This window comes from Nipponia nippon, unplaced genomic scaffold (genome assembly GCF_047370975.1).
Source record: "Nipponia nippon isolate SJK-2023a ecotype South Korea unplaced genomic scaffold, ASM4737097v1 scaffold_4, whole genome shotgun sequence".
NCBI classification, from domain to species: domain Eukaryota; kingdom Metazoa; phylum Chordata; class Aves; order Pelecaniformes; family Threskiornithidae; genus Nipponia; species Nipponia nippon.
The window spans coordinates 67,317,214-67,337,196 of NW_028262358.1; the positions used below are offsets into that span (position 1 = coordinate 67,317,214).

General features: G+C 39.7%; 1 protein-coding gene across 12 annotated transcripts in view; it reads left to right on the forward strand.

Annotated features, from left to right (window-relative positions):
- ECHDC1 (ethylmalonyl-CoA decarboxylase 1) overlaps positions 1–19,983 on the forward strand; it is a 45,025-nt gene that overhangs the window by 9,815 nt on the left and 15,227 nt on the right. For all 12 annotated transcript variants that reach the window (XR_015707994.1, XM_087773541.1, XM_087773539.1 and 9 more), the window contains 3 exons: positions 4,058–4,200; positions 8,854–8,906; positions 11,036–11,116. Coding sequence is in view for 11 of the 12 variants with exons in the window: in XM_087773541.1 (XP_087629667.1) it covers positions 4,058–4,200; positions 8,854–8,906; positions 11,036–11,116 (277 nt within the window). In the remaining variant the exon portion in view is untranslated. The remainder of the gene's footprint in view (positions 1–4,057; positions 4,201–8,853; positions 8,907–11,035; positions 11,117–19,983) is intronic.

The following is a 19,983-nucleotide window of genomic DNA, read 5'->3' on the forward strand; positions in this document are numbered from 1 at the left end:
TGTCCCTCTGAATCCCTCCCTGTCAGCATACATGTTATACAGTTATCATTACATTGATGTTTCCTCTTTTTACACAGATTTTTTTTTTTTTTATTTTTGACTCAAAGCAGAGCTGTGCAAGGTACAGCTTGTAGACTGTGTGCTTTTAGCTTATTCGTTGTGGAAGTTGAAAGGGGCATGAGAAATGAGATGTAATAGCAAAAGCAGGAAGGACAGATAAAGCCTAGTCTGTTATGGAGATCAGATCTAATACAAGTCAAATTGCTTAAACTAAACTTTCATAGAAACTTATAACTATGTTCTCTGTTTTCTAGGTGCCTGGCAGAAAGGGCTCAGAACTGATTTGTTGAAGTGCTGAGCAGCTGCAGCTGCTATTTAGGCTACTGGTAGCTGTGCTGTAACTATATGAAGTGCTATATAATGTTAATGTACTGAAATCATACCACACATCGCAAGTTGAGCACCTAAAATTAGCAGATATTTTCTCTCTGGCTCAGTTAGTGGTCTGTAAAATAATGTCTTCTCTCCTTCTAGGACTGCTGTGAAAATAAATTATTAGCGTATGTGAATTAGATGCTCTAATAGCAAAGAGGAGCTACAAAAACCCATGAGGAAATTAATAGCTCTGTCTTTGTTGCAGACCCTGATTAGCATATAGCAAATGAGCCATGGGATCAGGCAGTTCTGTTTCACGGTAGTGTGTAGAGCCCTGTAGAGAGCAGTACTCCATTTTGCTAGGTAATAGCCACAAAAATTTGGTCTGGAAAATCTTACTATGGCAGTTGAAGAGATTACTGCTTCTTTTTCCTATGCACCTCTGCCAGAGACTTTTATTGTTACAGGAGGGAGAGTAGAAGCAAAATCATGCCAGCCTCTTGGCTGGTGCAGTGGATGGTATGCATTTTAATTTATACTGCTCTTCATTTTATTTAACATTACTGTCTGTAAACTGTAGTTGCTGAGGAACTAGCAAGCACTTGGTCTTTTTCCTTTTGTTGTGTATCAAGTAATACCTTTCAGAAGCATGAAAAGGGATGGGATGTGCAACCCCTGAAGTGCCCCAGCACGACCTGGTTGACTTCATCAGCCAGAGCCTGTAGATACCCACCCCTCAAATAAATTCTGTTGATTCTGTGTCTCGGAACTTCTGGATAGTGGCAGATGAGAATTTATATACACATGTACGCTTCCTTTAGAAAGCTGCAAAACATCATTAAACTGTTGAGAGAAATCCTATTTGCCAGGCATTTACTTTACACAGCAGCTTTTTATCTCAAAGGAATTATGTTTATTCTAAGCTTCAGCAACTCATGAAACCAAACGCAGAACAAAGTTGTTGGCAAATTGCTAATGGGCAATGTGGAGGTTGTTATGCCTTTTTTCTCTTCTTAATTGGAATCTGATAGCCACCTGTTCGAAATGGTCTCTTTGGAAACAAATGCTAATAATGTCAGTTTAAGCCTGGTGGAACCAATTTCAGCAGCCCCGCCTCTTGCTGAACTGAAGTTGAACTTAATTTAAAGGAGAAAGGAGCCAGCCTGCAGGAATTAGATAATAATGGTGATAATTTTATTTTCTAGAATTGACTTTAAAGCATTTATTTTCAGATTATAATTAAGATGCAAAAAAAGTATTATTCCTAGTAGCTTTAGCTCTGTGAAGAGCACAAAGTTACTGGTGTCAAATACTGAAGGACCAAGACTGGCAGAATGAGGATTTGCTTTAGTATTGTGTCCTCATCATTATATCAAATGTCATGGACTATAGCTGTTGGTAAAATAATAGTTCAGTGTTGTCAGTAATGGAAGAGATGCTCTCCCAGGGGGACAGGACAGGCTCTGGCCAGTGTTTCCTATCCCCTGCTGTTGCGTGTAACTGGCTTATACGGTTCCTTTTTGTAAACTCCATTTTTCAGTTAGCTAGATTTTTGGCTCGTAATGCTCTGTGGAAAGACTTTTCAGTACCTCACTGCTTTCGCTATTAAAAGCACCACAAAAAGTGGTTGTGCTGTATCTTGACTCTGGCAAAGCTTGGATGCCAGCCGAAATACATATGTTGTAAGAAAATTTGGCAAATATGCAAGAAGTGAAATCTGCGGGGCTGATGCACACCTATTTAAACAGCAGCATTTGCAGAAAAGTTGTTGTTGAGTGTACTGTCAGGCTGGGAAAGCATTTCAAGTGAAGACCCATAAAAAGTCTCATCTAGGCCTAGTTCTGCTCAGTATTTTCTTTCATGGCTGGGATAAGGGAATAGAAGGTAAACTGCTGAAGTTGTCAGATGACCCCAAATTGGGAGAGCTTGCAAGAAGATTATTATTTGGAGCAGAGAAGTGGAATTCAAAGTGATCTAGATTAACTGCTACAAAGAGCTCAAGATCAACAAGGTGAAATTCAGTGAAAGTAAATGTGATGTGCAACACACAAAAAGCATGACCAAATTACAAAATACAGAAGGGAAAGGAATGGTAAAAGTGCTGGGATTTGTTAGAGGATCATAGTCTAGACCTGACAGTGGAAAAAAACAACCCAGTGCCATTCTGATATATAATATGTAATGTCCACTTAATTGTTGTCCTCCTCAGGAACATTGTCAAAATGTGCTTTTTCAGTTGCTGAGACCAAGCCTAAGGTGGAAGTGCTTGACTGAGAATTTACTCTTGACCTGGGGCTGGGAAGCTTACTTTGTAAGGAACTGCGAGGAAGACAAGCAGGAAGGAAAAAAAAATCTCCCACGTGAGAATGGCTGCTAACAGGCAATTTCAGAACAGGATGAGTTCTGTGCATGCAGGTGTAGGGTCAAAAAACCAGCACTCTTGGCGGAAAAGGAAAGAGTCTTTGAGGGTATTAATCTAAAGCACATTTCTATCTGAAGAAGGTAGGCCTGTCCATCTAAATTCTTGTCAAAGGAGGATAAAGCTGAGAGTATCATCAGCCTGTATGTAGGCTGCTTTCTGAAATTAGTTTCTGAAAATGTTTTCTCTTAAGAATATGACTGAATGAGAGTCATAGGCATTCAGAGAGGAAGAACTTTTAAGTTAATGGTGGGTCAGCTCAGTTGGTGTGGAAGATGCTGCAGTCTAGGACAAGCTCTAGAAACAGGAGTTTGTACAGGTCCACATCAGGAAGGGTACTTACGTGAACATACAAGAATACTATGTTTAAGCTAGAAGGCTACTACTCTACAATCCATACATTTGGAGCCTAGCATATACTTTGTAAAGAGGGCCTTTCTAGAAGGGTACCAGGGAGGGAATCAAAGATGTCTTAGAATGATCTCATTTTTTTCTTGTCCTTTTAAAAGATAAAAGGCACTTTGCTCCTATTTTCAAATTATATCTTTATTTTCTTTTGGATGAACACTTCTAAATGTCTGTGGCCTCCAACATAGTTTGCTCTTCAGCCTTTTTTTAGGAATCTCTATTAACATTGACTAGTCGTACCTTGAACCCAGTTTGCACGTGATTCTTTTCTGTACTCTGCCAGCTCTTTTCTCAGGGTGAAATGACAGTAACATCAGAATGACTAGGTGGACAGATATGGATAGATACATGTATAAGTTCATGTGTTCTGAATGTATGCAAACAAGAACAAATCAGGTAGAGTTTATGATTGCCTCCTTGCTTTTTTTTTTTTTTTTTTTTTTTTTTTGGGTGAGCATAACACAAATTGCAGAATATGCTCCAGAATTTCATGAAGTGCGTCTTTGAGGAAAAAACATATGTCAGTGCTTGTGTGTGGGATTTATAGAATCATAGAATGGTTTGGGTTGGAAGGGACCTTAAAGATCAGCTGGTTCCAACCCCCCTGCCATGGGCAGGGACGCCTTCCACTAGACCAGGTTGCTCAAAGCACTACCCAACCTGGCCTTGAACACTTCCAGGCATGGGGCATCCACAGCTTCTCTGGACAACCTGAGATGGTGATGCTTTCCCTTGTGTTTTTAAGACCATCGCTTATTAATGATAACTCGGTTTTGGTGGTGAAAAATGCAATGTAAAACATAGTGGTGATAATAAATTCCTGTTAAAAATTTTGCTTCTCCCCTCTTATGACAGGCACTATGATGCTAGAACTCCAGGAGAGGGTAACCGAACTGGAAAACTGGAAGGATGGCAAAGGCCTAATTATCTATGGTGCAGGAAACACCTTTTGCTCAGGATCTGATTTGAATGCTGTCAAAGCAATATCCAACTCCCAGGCAAGTAGTGATACAAATTAAGTTTTTGAAGAAAAATCAGCTTTCTGATATTCTGAGATCCCCTTCAGACAGGTGTGTTGCGCTATGCCTGTGCTGCAATCTTACGTGCAAGTCACAGAATAGGGCTTTTAATGGTTCAAAAAATGCTGATGGACCCTTTAAGCCATGGCTTGAGTGTTACTGCAATTCATTCATAACTGAATTCCTACATTACACATTCTTTTTAGCCTTTTCTTTTAAAAATGTTATTTCAGTTTCTCAGAGCATGGAGTGTATGGGGAATTTACACATCAAGTAACCTGTGCTTCAGTAGTTTGACCTTTAAAAGCAGATACAAGTAATCATACATTATAAAGTCAAAACCAAATTTAAGCAGCATGACTGCTATTACGGAAAGGTTTCAATTTCGTCAAAACTGTGCTTGGACCTGCATAAAATGGAAGGAAGGTTGCAATTCTTGGGCTGTAAAGCTTTGGCACTGATATTGTAGTCCAGTCAGGTGGGTCATGTGTGTAACTATGGAGCTGAAAATGTCAAGGTTTGATGGCAGTTTTTCACGCATGCCAGCCTGTCTTGACAACTTTCCTATGTGTTGTCATTCTTTTTATGGGTTAATATGTGGTTCTTGGCAACGTGTGAAATAGAACTTTGTTAACTACAGGGGAAGGGGGCCTTCCTGTGCTGCTCTTACGTCCTGGTTTGCAACTGTGGCAACTGGCATCCTGGTGCCTTTTTGTGTCCATTTCAAGTTTCAGGGTTTGCCCACGCAAATTAATTGTAATTGAATGTTCCAGTAAGAACACCAACTCAAAAACTGATTAATCTGGTGTTTGTCTTCAGTGATGATTCGTTTCTGTTGATGAAACTAAGTATCATAAAAAACACAATGTCTTAAATATTTCTGGCCTGAAAAAATAAATAGGATGGTCCAGTTTTCAAAAGGTACAGGAGCCTTTTTTTCCTTTGTGTAACACCGTGAGAGGTATGCTTTTCTTAATATGGAGACACCATGCTTTATAGATTTAAATGTTCTTTGGGGAGTTTTCATTTGGATACTTTATAAGCACTGGTCATTTTAAAAACATAGATGTATCTGTGATTTGTTCGGGGTTTTTGTGGGTGTTTTTTTTTTTTAATCTGAAATTTTCAGCTTATTTTAGCATTATAGCAACAGAAAAGGAGCTGAAACCAAGCATGGGCCAGTTCTTTACTTATCTGCAGTCTAGGCTTTCCTTCAGAGTTCTGCATTCAGTAATCCTCAGTGATTCTGCTTCCATACTCTTAGACATTTAGTATTCTGTCCATATGTTTATACAAATTACTTGGAGCCATTGCAGTGGCAGACAGGGCTCTTGTAAGGATTAGGGTCCATAATAGATATACTGGGCAGAATGAAATGTGTAGGTATCAATTACAGCTTTGTTGAAAATTCTGTGGAAAGAATCTAGATCTCATGCTAGTGCTGAAATATGTCTTCAGAGTCACCAGAAATGATCCAAGAATAGTTAAACATCATTGCTTTCTATTTCTTTGGGAGAGTTCAAACTATTTATCCAGAACTGAGAGTTTCTTTACAATAGCCAACTCCTAAAACATCTGTTTGATGGGATTTAATAGTCTTTATTAAATAAAACTTTAATGGAAAAAGGAATAGCATTTGCTGTTCTCTAGTCTTGCAGACCTCTGCTCTCTAACTCATTGCGGATGAGTTTGGTTTCAGGTTAAAAGAGCATTAGGTTAACTTTTCTGTCCACAGGCATCCCTAAGGCAAAAAAAAAAAAAAAAAGCTTCGTGCCTGAACTGGCGTCTTTTTCCTTTATTTTTTTGCAAGGCTGCTTTAGCCCATAGCTTTTAGTAATTACAGAAAACACTTCTATTTTATTCAACTTGTTGGTTGAGGGGAGATCGTATTTTTCATAACCTACAATATAGTTTGCCTTTCCCTGTGGTGCAGGAAAGGCAGAATAATGGCCAAGAATGCTGAAGGATTTTCGTGCTCCTTAGTGGCTCCTCCTCCTCTTCTTCCTCCTCTTCCTCTTTGTCTGACGTCTCCCATATTCAGTTGTTCCTAACCCTGAAACAAACCCAGGTCCTCTACCTGTTCTTCTTTGGCGAGTGCTCACATTACATGACCAAATCATAGAGGGCAAATTAATAGTGGAATTTAAAAAAGAGAAAAAAAGATTCCCCCCCCCCCCCCCCCCCTTGCCCCCGTCCTTGTAAGCCTGGTTCCCAAGAGCAATAACCTCGTTCTGGAGTGAGACTTGAAAAGCTGGCTAGCTGAAAAGCAGGAGAAGCTCTTGAAAGGACAGCTGAGAGGAGGGAGGCACAAAGGAGAATTTCATTTTCCTTGGTCCCTGTCTGGAAGCCCTAGGACAGAGGTTCCCGAGCAGTAAGCCACAGAGGGAGGACTTTGGAGCAGTTAGAGATGGTCTGGAAATACTGTTCTGTCTGTAGTGAACGCGGATTCCAGGCTCTTCCAGCAAAAAGAGCCAGGGGTACAGTTTTCTACTTCATGAAGGTGACTTTCTTCTTCCCTGCCTCCCCTAGCCCCACTGCAAACTATTAATCCTTTTCTGCCATATGTAGTGCAGTCTGTATTTTACCTCACTTGCTGCTTGTTAGTTTTATTCTTACTCCAAGGACAGTGTTAGAGCTGAAAATGTGGTTATTCCACTAGACTCCAGTGAACACCTCTCTTACTCAGATAAAATACTCTGACTAGTAGCCTTATTTTTCTTGTCAGGAAGGTTTGAAGGGTACATTGGCCAGGACTCAAGTAATTGTGATTTTTTTCAGGGTGTTTTCTGTGCAGGCATTTTTTTCCATGTGATACCCAGTGATTTCTCCATCACCTGAGAATACGAAGACCTTTCTTTTTGTCTGCTCAGACATAACTGAGTTTATAAAGCTGATCTGTTCTGGCATTAATCTTTAATTACCATTTTGGTATGAATTCAGATGGCCAGTTTGAACGCAAGGACTCTGCTGTGATGAAGTGAAAAATTACTTTCTCTGAAGAGCTTTTTTGCAGCTTCATCTTGATGGTTGTAGTATGGAAATTGTGCAAGTCCATGTCCAAGAACTGGTACCTTGTATGTGGGTTTTGAACTTCTCTTCCTGATTAGAAGTGCTAAGACAGCTATCATGGAGGATTGATTGTTCTTGAATTTGGAATGGAAATGTTGCTAACTGGTCTCAATGGATGTAGGAGGTTGCTACAGTGATAAATAAAAGCCTCTTTATAAATCAACGTGTGCAGAAATTTTCAAGCAGGCCTTTAATGTAATGCAACTGAATTCACCGATTCCTGTGTAGCGATTGTCATGGCAGCTTATATCTGCCAGAGATCTGTCCCTAAACACCATAATGCTGGTTGGCATTGGGCAGAGTAGGTCTTGGGAAGGCACGAATAAATGGACAATAAATCAACTGAAGTCGACCTACTGTTATTTCAAGGTCCTGTTCCAAGATACTGAAGACTTACTGCATATCTTTTCTTTCCCTGAGGTATGAGTCAGAAGCTTTTAATTAAGGCACATTCTTTAACTTGCCAACTCCTGTAAAACTGTGTTTTAGAAATTAGTAAATGCCAATAAAGAGATGTTTGTTTATTCTTTTTCTTCCTACTGTTTGTTTTTTTGGTTTTTGTTTGGTTGGGTTTTTTTGAGAGACATGCTGAAATTGTTACCTACTGGTTTTTTACTTCTATGGTGTCCAAACTTTTTTTTTTTTTTTTTTTTTTTTTAAATTTGTCAAGTTCTTGGTCAATACTGGATGCCTGAGAAAGAATATAAGGACAGGGAAGGCAGATAGGTAGTGATTTTGCTTCAAAATATTCTTAGTCCCCAGCAGCTTGTGACTAAGACTTCTAGAGCTTGAGGTGTTACCTTGTATTTAATAACCTTTTGTCGATTTTTCTCTTGTGAGTTTATCTAGTTGTTCTTGAATTCATGTAGCCTTTTGGAGGTTGCGATGCCCTGCTGCAAAGTGTTCCACAGTTTAACTACATGTTGTAGGAAGAAATATTTGTTTTGAACCTAGCAGCAACTGATTTTATTTGGATCCTCTTAGTTCTTGTACTGGAAGAGAAAGGAACAATTGTTCCATATTCACTTTTGTTTGCAAGCTGATGTAAAACATAAAGGAGAGAAATAAGAAGAATCTCCTTTCTTGTTGGATTGGGGTTTTTTTGGCTGAAATGCTTTTGGCCCAAACAATAAAAAAATGTAGTTGGTAAATTGTATCTTGTCTAAAACTTTATGGATTTGTAACAGTAAAAAGTATGCGGTGCTCTATGGTCCTGTACAGACTTCGGCTTTATGGGTGTTTAACTGGGAGCGAGAAGAAAAAATGAAGAGGAAAGGATGTAAAATTTCACATTGTAGAAATTCAATATTGCAATTACATTAACAGTGGCTTAATTATAATTGAAATTCATATCAATTGATTGAGTTCTGATTTTTTTTTTTTAACCTGATTTATACTAGGTTTTCTGTTTGTACACAGTGGAGCTGGGCTGGAATTCAGGCAAGATTAACCAAAGAGAAAAAACCCAGCTAGGATAAATATAATGAATACTCCTGTCTGCTCCATGTGTGTTTAATTGCTTCATGTTAGGATCACTTAAAATTTGTTTCCTATTCTTTGTAGGATGGGATGAATATGTGCATGTTTATGCAAAACACCTTAACCAGACTTATGAGGTAATATATTTTATTTACCTTTCTTTATGAAGTAATTATAAGGATTGGAATATGTTTTGGCTAACTCTTTAACAAGATGTTTAAAGTTAAATACATAGTTTTAAGTATGTAATTTTGAATCCCAGACCTTGTATTCACAGATGTTAATCAGGTAGGTATTTATGGATTTAAATCAGGCCTTGACATTTTGCAACTATTAGAATTCCCAGAGATTGGAACAGAAAAAAACCCTATAGGCTTGTATGTGGCGGGCCAGGAGATACCTAGAGTTAAGGAAACCTATGCCTTCAAAGTTTCTGCAGCTGACTTCTGTAACTCAGTGGAAATCAGTAGCTCTTAAAAAACAAGCAGGGCCAGCTTATGCAGCCTACGCAGGTAACATTTATTTCATATATTTATTTAATCTTCCCACTTCATAAGAGGAATATATTCAGTTCTACCATCTGGTACTTCTGAAAAACATTTTTTCCTTTCCATTAGGTTTAGCTTCCCTTAAGAAATCACATTTCTATTAAATCCATGTGTGGTAGAGTCTGTCTTTTTTCTGCTCAGAGCTCTTTGAAGATAAATATTCTTTGTTTTCAAATACTCTAGATGAGAAAGTGTTATGAGTTAACATTATTCTGTAAAACTGCCCAGGAGATTGGAGACTTAGTAGTAGTAGTAGTACTGTAAGGAATCCATTTGTATAAGTAGGTCTCCGTATGATCAAAATTGATGGGACAAAGCAGAGAGGAAGAACATGTATGAAGATTAAGCCCTCACCTCAGGTGTCTTGATTTAGAGTATGTTGAAGCTGTAGTTCAGGGGGACCACTGAACTGCTGTCTGGGGGCATCTGTTGTAGATAGAATCAGTCTTCCTCAGAGGGAGCTGAGGCTGACTGTGATCCTGAAGGAAGTGCCTCAGATGGATCAGAATGTGGATGTAGGGGATTTGGACCAATATCTTCTGGCTCCCCATAGACCATAGGAAAAATTAGGTTATTCTCTTCCAGTGAGTTCCCTTGTGCCATGTATTGTATGAAGTGTGCTGCAGCTGGTAGGTGAACTTGGGCCATAAGAAATTGTTGGTGCTTCTGTTAAAGCAGAAGTAAACCCAAATTCTTCACCGAAAGGGCAGTCAGGCACTGGAACAGGCTGCCCAGGGAAGTGGTTGAGTCTCCATCCCTGGAGGTATTTAAAAGACGTGTAGATGTGGTGCTTAGGGACATGGTCTAGCAGTGGACTTGGCAGCGCAGGTTAATGGTTGGACTTGATCTTAAAGGTCTTTTCCAATCTAAATCATTCTATGATTCTATGATTGGGAAGCTGACTTCCAAATGTGGTTTCAAAACTGCTCAATGAGTTAAATGTCTCTTCATAGAAAAGATGAAACAGCTGTATCAGCGTGCAAAGTATGGGACTAACCGGTTGTCTTCATTTCTTAGGGAACGTGGCTTATCTTGAGACAGTCACTGTTCATTAGCATTCATTTCACAATGGCAGTGGGGAAGGAGGTTCCCCCTACATACTCTTCCTTCCTTCTGTCCTTTGAATTACCTTGAGCATGATTAAATACCTTGAGCATGATTAAATACAACACTGTCAAAGGTAACAGATTGTTGCTATCCTCAAAGGATGGTTTTGTCCTCCAAAAAAAAGCTTTGTTGATGACTGAGATGGTAGCACTCTGAAGAAGCGGCTGAAGGTATCATGCTGAATCTCATTTTTTTTTTTTTAGATAACCCAGCCATGCAGTTCTTCATGGCCCTTTCTACTGCTTTCTGTAGTGTGCTGGCTTAGGGTAGGGTCTTGTCTCACTGTCCTGTCACTCCTTGCAGATAGTCTTTTTAGGTATAATCTGTAGTGTGTATTTTTCATAACATAGCACATGATCTTCTTTACTTTGATTCCATTTGATATTCCTGTCTTCCTGTTCATTTTGGGATTCCATATTGATGATGGAATAATCATGGTAGCATAAGTGGAATTGGTATTGTGCTACTTACCCACAAAGATGTAGTTATTTGAATGAGTTGGAACAATATATTTTTCTCATCTTTTACTATAGAGATGATTTGCTTGAATCATTTTGTAATTTCTAGGAGACTAAAAGCATGAATTTTGGTTACAAAACTCTCTTGTGTAGGTTACCTTTGATCAGTGTTGCACTAGTCCAAGGAAAAGCTGTTGGAGGAGGAGCAGAACTTACCACGGCATGTGATTTCAGGTAAGATCAACAATTTGAGTAGCTGTCCTCTTGGTCAGTGATTTAATGACTGTACCTATGAAATGTGGGAAGCTTGAGGTACCACTTTTACCAGGAGTCAGGTCCCTGAATTCCAAGGCATTAGGAACTGGGCTTTGTCAGCAGACTTCACAGGAAAAAAGTTTGGGTTTCCTGATAATACAGAGGAAAGGTTATTTACTGTCAGGTTATGCAGTTTGAATCACTGTGTAAAACAAGAGCAGTGAGGAGCTGTAGCAACTGACTGTGTTATAGACCAAGTGAGTCCAGCTTCTCACCCCTGAATGAGAGGTAGGACTGCAAAACTATATCCCCTGATGTGTCTTTATGTGGCTGTCATAAGTAAAAATAAATAAATAAAACTCTCCATTAGGCTGGTATTTGTGTTCTGGGTTTATTATTTCTAACATAACTTTGTGCTGTGCAGTTTTTGAAACAAGAGTTTGAGATGCAGAGGAAAGCAAATGAGGTTCTGTCCCTGTTTTTTTTTCCATGCAGGTGCAGGGATTTGCCAGCATGAAACAACTAGCGAAAAACAGAGGGCTTTAATTAAAGAGGCTGAATGCAGAACAGGAACTGGAAGAAACTAGAATAATAAAATGTCACTTTATTTAAACAGTTGCTGATGTGCAAGCAGCCTACAGAGGTAACAGGATAAGCGCTGTGCGCCGCCTCTCTGAAAATGAGGAGCTTTTAGTGAAGTTTTTGCCTAAGAGAAGGAAATGTGCTTTTTAAGAGAGCCTTAGCGCCTGAAGTGGGAAAGGAATTGTCCAGAACAACCTGAAAGTACTTCTACTCATAAGTAATACTAAGCAAAGTAAACTAGAGTATTACAGTGCTGTTCCAGGTATCAGGAACAGGCTTTGGATAGAGGAGATGGCATCTGCATTGTCTGAGCCGCTCGGAAGCAATCTTCCTTTGCTTTGAAACTAGATGCGGCTGGAACTTTCTTCATATCTACACAGCACCTGGTGGACTGGAAGCCCAGCTCTGACTATGGCCTCTGAGTACAGGCTGTATTATAAATGCCCAGTAAACACGCAGAGAGGTACCGTGTTTGACAGCTGCAGCATTGGCAGGAGAGTGCACCTGGGAGACTTAGTAGGCCTTTCTGTATCTGTGAGTCCATTGACAGAAAGTGAATCCTGTTATCCCTAAATAGGAGTTTAGGGAATATGAACGTAATGAAATGAAAATCTTCTGGCTTTCTAAAATATGTAGTCTCTACTTTTACTCCAGCTATGTTGTTTGACATACTGTGTAATTATAGTCATTGTCAAGTAGCTCTTATTTGCATGAATTGAGCAGCTGCAATTCCTCTGATGTGCTGCCATAATTTTCATAATAACTACAGCTGTTGATCCATCTTCCATTACTTTCTAACACACCCATCCAGTGCAACTAAATAGTAGTAATTCAGGAGCAGCAAATGGTACTTAATTAATAACAACAACAAGATAGAGAAACATACTCTGTGCTGCTATTGCTCCTGAATTTGAGAATTTTAATACTGGGGGACAAAATCTTGGGTTTTTTTGAGGGCTCTGAGCAGATATTAGTGGAACAGGTATTCTGTACTGAGTCACTAGATTCCAAAAGAGGAATTTGAGAACAGAAATCAGAGAGGTTTGTTCTCTTCCTTGAAGAAACTGTTTAGACTTCTTTTTTTCTTTTTAAGAACAGAATGGATGAGTTGTGTCTGCTTTTAGTTCTAAATTTTCAAATCCACTGCTGTTTTTCACAGCTACCGTGTAAACTACCAAAGTGCTTGGTATTGGCCTGAAATACTGCCTGATTTTTATCTCTGCCAGTTTGTACTACATTAACTGTACTGCTATTGTTGAAGTGATTCACTTGAACCAAAATGGCTTACATACCTTCTCTGAAATGTGCTCTGGCAGCATGATGCAGATCTCTACTGAAGTAGAGGTGTGGACAAATCCAATTTTAAAATAGCTGAGGTAGTTTAAGATATTACTGATGTATTCGTCCAGTGGCAGTTCTTATGGTTAATTGTCTCTTACTCTGTTTTAAGCCAACTCATTTAAAATCGGATTAGGGAGGGCTTGCATGAACTCTGGCACATTTATTGCTGGCATAAGGACAGTGATGAAAAGTGAAAGCATCTTAGGTCACTCCACCTTTGATCTGGAGCAAGAGGTCTTCTCAAAACATCTTCAATCTTAGCTGCTTTATGGATTGTTACAGTATGACTCTCCCTAAGAAGCAACATCCTTATAAAGATCATAAACATGCGATTGGGGAAAAAAAATTGTCCAGACAAATGCAAGGTAATTAAAATCATTTCAGACATTTTCTGATATGAAAATAGGGAAGATAAGGTTTCTGGCACTGTAATTATTTATCTCAATTATTTCTGTAAAACTGCGTAATGTAGAACCATGCAGGTATGAAACTTGTTTGGACAGGTGAGCTTTTTAGTACAGTTTCAAGAAACGTAGACCTTTTTTCAGTGTGCCACAGCTGAATATTTTCTCTGAGCTTGTGAAGATGGCTCGTGGGTTCTGCTGCCAAATGTCAGCGTACGTTGTAGTTCTGCATGACACCACAGCCATTTCAGTGAAGTGCACAGATGACCGTGATGTTGGATTCACTGATGCAATTTTGCAAATAATTGAAATGAACTATCTGTTCTGATTTCCCTGTATGAAGAAACTTGAAGTGTATCTTGTACTTGCACAATGCATGAAGTTAAGGAGAACTGATTTGGCAGGGCTGGTTAAGGAATTTGGACAAGAATTGTAGTGGGTTGTTGGGCAATAAGCTAACAATTAGATATGGGGCAGAGACAGTTCAGTAATGAATCTATTTCTGCAATTATCATGAACATGGTAATCTCTGAGCACAGTAGCTGCACTACCAGCCAATAGCCAGAATAACTAACTTTGAATTCTGAGCTGTTGTCTTCTATTTCACGTTGGTGCCTTTGAGAAATCTCACTGGGGTGATGTCTGTAGTATAGATCTTTTAGACACGTCTACAACTTTGAAAATTTGGTCCTACGTCACTCGGCAAATGGACTTCCATTGTACCTGAGTGCTTCTGAAAAATTATAGTCTCTTCCCCTCCACCCCCTTTTTCCTCTCTAATGCTGCTGCAGTCAAAATAGAGGTGTGCCAGTGCCACGTAAATCGCCTTTAAAAGGTGGTGTCTCCAGGCAGAGGATGGCAGTGCAAAGATGGAAAGCTACCCACTTCTCTTACCATTGACTTCAAAGTGGGCTCAGGGGTAGAGGCAGCGTATTCTCCTTTTCTTTTTTTTAGAAAATAAATTAATCAACTATAATTTCTTCAGCTGTAGTTGATGTCGCACAGTTAAATCACAAAGGGACAGTTTCATTACTTTTGTTAGTGCTGAGCAGTATCCTACCTTGTAAAAACCACCATTGATTTAAAGAGGTATTTGCTTTCTGATCAGACTTCTGCCCTATATCTGTTGGAATGGCAGAATCAAGCTTTTAACAAGGGAAGAAACTTATGCTAATAATACTGCATTGATATAAAATTGGCCTTGCTGCATTTTAATTGGATGTTTTCTGTATTTTTGTGAAATATGTAGGCATGTTTAGTATGACGTTTTAAGGTATTAGGCATGTTCCATAAAACGCCTAATAAGAGATACAGTGAAATGCAGTTATGGAATAGCTTTTGTTGTGTGTGTTCTTTTGATGACTTGTGTTTATTTACTTTTACAAGCATGCGTTTAGTGCAATAAATGTAACTTATACGAAATGAAAGGAGCAGAAGGTAATATAACCCCTACATAGATGTAGGCCCCCTATGATGGACTTTTCAGTTATTGCTCCTTTAAAAAAAGGGGGGATGTGGGGAGGGGTAGCTGTAAAGACATTAGTATTCTACAGCAGGCTTTTCCAAGAATAGGTTTCAGAGAGTCAGAACACAACACGTTGTCTTCTTTGGAAGTATTTCACTGTATGCAAGGATTTTGGCTTTTAGTTTTATCAGGAGGAGCTTTTAGGTACACAAGATGCTGCTGTTTGAAATAAGGGTGCCTCAGTACATAGTAGCTCTTTTCACTGGGCAGAGCATGATATGAATGTAACGGGATGGGGCTCACATATTCATGAGTTCTTGCAAAGTCCAGGCTGAAAAGCACTTTTCATTAGATGTGACTCCGTAACGTTGCTGCCCATCATCAGAAGAAGCAGTAGCCAAATCTGAGAGGGGGTTCTCACAGCTTCAGGTGCTTGCTATAGGCCATAGATCACTTTTTTAACTACGTAAAATTTTCCTCTCTAATATATATATGTGCGCAGTGTGTGTGTGTGTATATATGTAAAACCTCCTTCAAATCAGTTGGCAATTTTAGAATTCCATTGCAGTCATGCATCACTTCACATTTTTAGAGCCCTGGGAGGTTTGTTAGTGCAGTTTTCTGACGAATTTTCAGAGAGATGGATTATGGTTTTAAAAGTTTCACGTTGCCTGCCTTTAAGAAGGCAGTTCTTATTTTTGACCTGGCACACTTGACATATGGTTAAGTAATTGCAGCACTGCTAGAAATGGGCTTGAGAGCTTGTATTTTTAGGCTTGTATTTATGGACTGGTATTGTTTTTTCTTTATTACCAGTTTTCATTTGGGTTTGAATTTTGTCTGTTTACAATCTTCCAGGCAGAGGATTTTTCACATAGTCTACAGTTCAAATTTGCCACTGTTGGATTTTACTGGATTTTACTGGAAATGTAAATAACAGCAACAAAGCATGAGTTTGAGTTGAAGTTTTCTTTCTGAAGTTGTCTTTTTTGTAGGGATTTACTTCATTCCAAATTTGTTTGTTTTTTTCCTTTGGGAGGCCAAACCATCTTACCCTGGGTGAATGAGATTTTTGTTATCAACACATGTCTACATTTTAGACCACCTCTACCATGCAATCTTATGTCCTTTCTGTTGAACAATCGTGTATGTAGCTGATTCGCTGCTGCACAGTAATAATAAACAGAGATGGCCCAGATAATGGAAAACTTAGATAAAACAGATTTTAGGGAATGCAGAGCTGGACACATGCTGATTCTTGCTGGGATACCAGGCTGTCGGTACACCGTAGGGAAGCATTCGATGCTCAAGGAAAATTAGTTTAGGAAGAGTACAAATGCACTGAAATTGTCCATTATGCTTGCATCTGTGAAGTGACTAATCCCCAGTTTAGATAAACTGCCTGCAGGTATGAGTTTGACACTGCATTGCTGATCTTCACTACCAAAATATTCTGTGTGTGTGTGTGTGTGTATATATATATATGTATACTGCTGAGAAGCACTTACGTATTCCAGTCTGCTGATTCTGAGGTGGGATTATGTTGAGCTGTGATTTCATGAGAAGGACAGACTGCCTGAACAGCTCACCTTGATGTGGGAGAAGGATGTCCCTGCTGCCCATTGCCAGCTCACTGCTTACCTCTGGTTTGCCAAGCACCAGTGAAGATGCCTGTATGAGTCAATTATCTCACGAAAAAGCAACAGAAAGCGAGATATTTCCTGTTCTTACAGTGAGTTGAAGTGGCTTGTAAAAGCATATAGTAAGGGCTAGAGCCAATTTAAAGGAGGAACTCAACCTCTAGGAGAGGATGACGAAGAACAGGAGGGGATGGGAATACAGTCGTCTCCTTTTGGCTCTAGGGCGCTGTTAGCCTCAGTTTCCCCTGAAGCCACAGCTTTAAACTCCTTAACTGCATTGGATCGGCTTCCAGAGAATGTTTTCCAAAGTCCCTGTTACTTTATCTCATTTTTCAGTCCTGTCATGTGCTGTTGAAGGACTATGAAAAAATGAACTCTTCCTCTCTTTATCACTCTGGGTAGCAATATAGTTAACATTATAGATATCTGAAGGGTACTCGTCCACATCTGAGTTACTGTTCATTGAAATGACCAAATGTTCCCCAAATGACTCAATTTCCCTGGGTTTTTGCAAGCGTATGCAGGCATTGCTGCATGGATCTCAACCTACTTTCATTGTAAACATTGCCCTCACAATTGCAGCTTCTAGTTTTCCCCTCTAATCCAAAGCCACCCAATATCTTAGTGAAGATTTGGAGCCCTGCTGGCTGGACCTCTGTGTTCCTGTTCCATCCGGACTTATCCAAAATGGTGTGAAACAAGACTGCAAACTGTTTGAACCTGTAAACCTTGGTGGCTTCAGCTTCCTACTTCTTCCTGGATTCCGTAGTTAGTGAGAAATTAATTGCTACGGCTGTAACTCAGCAGTCACAGTAAGAATAAATCAAATTATAAATTCTTATATTAAATTCCTATTGTGATTAAGCTGTTGACTGGTTAAGAGCTTCTAGTGTATCCATGGTCTGTTATTAGGTGTTATCCTCCAGTTCTGTTTTGTGTGCTGATACATTCATATTCATAAACAAAAATCAAATATATGGACTGAGGAAAAACCAATTTCAGTTAGTGTGGATTTGTGTGTGTGAAAGAGAGCAAGATTGTAAATAAAAAGGTACCAGGGGAAATCATACTTCTGGTGATAAGAGAATTGGTCACACACTTAGGCCTATTTGTGGAGGATCTGTTACAGTTTGCTGAAAATGTGCCTGTTTCTTGTGTGAACATACATTTCTAGTCTGAACATACCATCGGTTAGTGATCTGAAGCTGGCTTTGGCTCCCCATCAATATAGCTAATGTGCTACATTAAAAAGAAAAGAGGTGAAGAAGTTAAGTTACTGTTTGTAATGTAGAATTTTAATGTTAAATTCTCCCTTCCATTTAAGCCTTTTTTGAGATGTGCGTCCGTGTCTCCCCCCCCAATAAAAAAAAAGATGAATTCTGAAATCTGGAAAACTTAAAACTTAGGTCACAGCCACTGTGATCATTAAAAAAAAAAAAAAACAAAACCCACAAACCTCAGCATTTTTTGTTTGAGATTATTAACCTAGTATCCTGACAAAATGGCAACCTTTCATTATAATTTCATCACCACTGATTTCAAATGAGCATGTGGTCTCTTTTTGCTTTAGTCAGAAATTGTTGTGTAGCATGTGCAAATGCAGCATCAGTAGCACTGCACGCAGACAGAGCTGAATTTGAAAGTGTGTCTTGTTTCCCTAGGTCTTGCGAAGGGTTGTTAGTGTGATGTTACAACATATTTTAAATCCTTTAATGCTGTGGATTGCAGAAATGTGATACATCAAATCCATCATAAAGTGTTAGAGCAACTCCAACCTTGCATCTCTTCGGGCTGATGTCAAGAAATGCAGTTCCTTTCCAGTCGGCTGAGTTCAGGCGAGTGAGGTGATCTTTGCCTTTTTGACATTTTAGATGCCAAGCTCTGAGGCAGAGTGGTGGGAAGCTCCCCCTCCCCTTTCTGTATCAGCAGCAGACATGAGCAAAGAATATGACCGAAATGTTCCTGCTTTAAGAGACTCTTTAATTTGGTCCAGGAGAATTTTGTTCTGTTTTCTTTTGCTCTAGATAAACATATATGATGGAAATAAAGACATGGGAAACTGAGGTTACAAACACAGGTGTATATGCTGCACGAAAGAGTGCGCATAATTTTAAAAATACAGTATTTTCAATTTGAAAACAAGCTCCAGTGTACTTTTTTGATTTCTAGATGAATAGTGGCATTCAGATTTGACTAAAAATTTCAATTATCAAACACCTTTGCCTCCAAGTGGTCTTTTTTCATCAAAGAATCTGGTAAAATATCGCTGGATCTTTTCTAATGGAAATTTTTGCTTTAGTCTAAAAGGCATATCTGTTGTTGAAAATGTTTGCTTGAATGAAATCCAAATAGCTGTAGATCCTTTTTTGGAAGGAAAGACTCATGTAACATTTTAGATTTCCAGCATGAGTAATTTTTATGTGAGCATTATTTTGGCGTTCACTCACTTGTCTATTGAGACTTTGGCAGCCTGCAAAGAATAGCTAAAACCTGCTTCATGGGTAAGACCTGAGTGCTATGTCAAGATGAGAACTGCTCTGAAAATAGTTGTATGGTAATGGAGGTTGCAGCGTGCCTGTGACTGGGACCCACTGACACCAGGGTAATATAAATAAAGTCATAGCTGGGAATTAGAAGAGGAGGAGAGTGTCAATAAGACATCAGTCATTTGCAGTGGAGGAGAAACGGGGTGCTACCCTGTGGATTGCTGTCGTACAACTGTGGGGAGAAAGGAGGATCCAGGCACTACATTTTGAACGATGGGGCTTCATTCCCACTTTATGGCTGTGGTGATTCATGACGTTTTCAGAGTTTACACTGCACACTTCAGGGGAATTACAGCTCCCCAGTGTAACTATCTGTCTTATTCTCTTGGTGCTGTGTGCTCTTAACTTGTGGTATGAGCCTTGTGTGCGTTCATACGCATTTGTAAAGTCATGCTGCTCCTTCCCCATGTGCGCACAAAGGATGTCGTCAAACAGATCCAAGGCAGCACCCATGGACTGGGGACTCTTTATTGCTAACTGTATCATTGTAAAAAGTCTATGTCTCTCTCTACTGTGGAAAGGCCTTTTAATTTACTTTTTCTGCTGTTTTCTGGGTCTCCTCAGCTCACTTGAATGCTCAGGCACCAGAGTGGGAACAAGGGAACGGCGCGTGGCTCAGACAGCTTTTATGTCACGTGGCAGCTTGCAAAGGGGCCGCGCGATGCGTGCGTGCAGCACGAAGTGCCTTGCGTGACAGCGGCAGGAGAGCTGCCTGAGGCCCCTGGCCAGCCCTCTCCCCATCTCCACAGCCCCCCTGCGCGGTGCTGCCCACCTCCGGGCGCCCACAGCCCGCCACGGGAAGATAGTACCCCGGGCGGTGGGAAACCCCTGTGAGCATCCCATGTGGACCTCAAGAAGTATCAGCCTG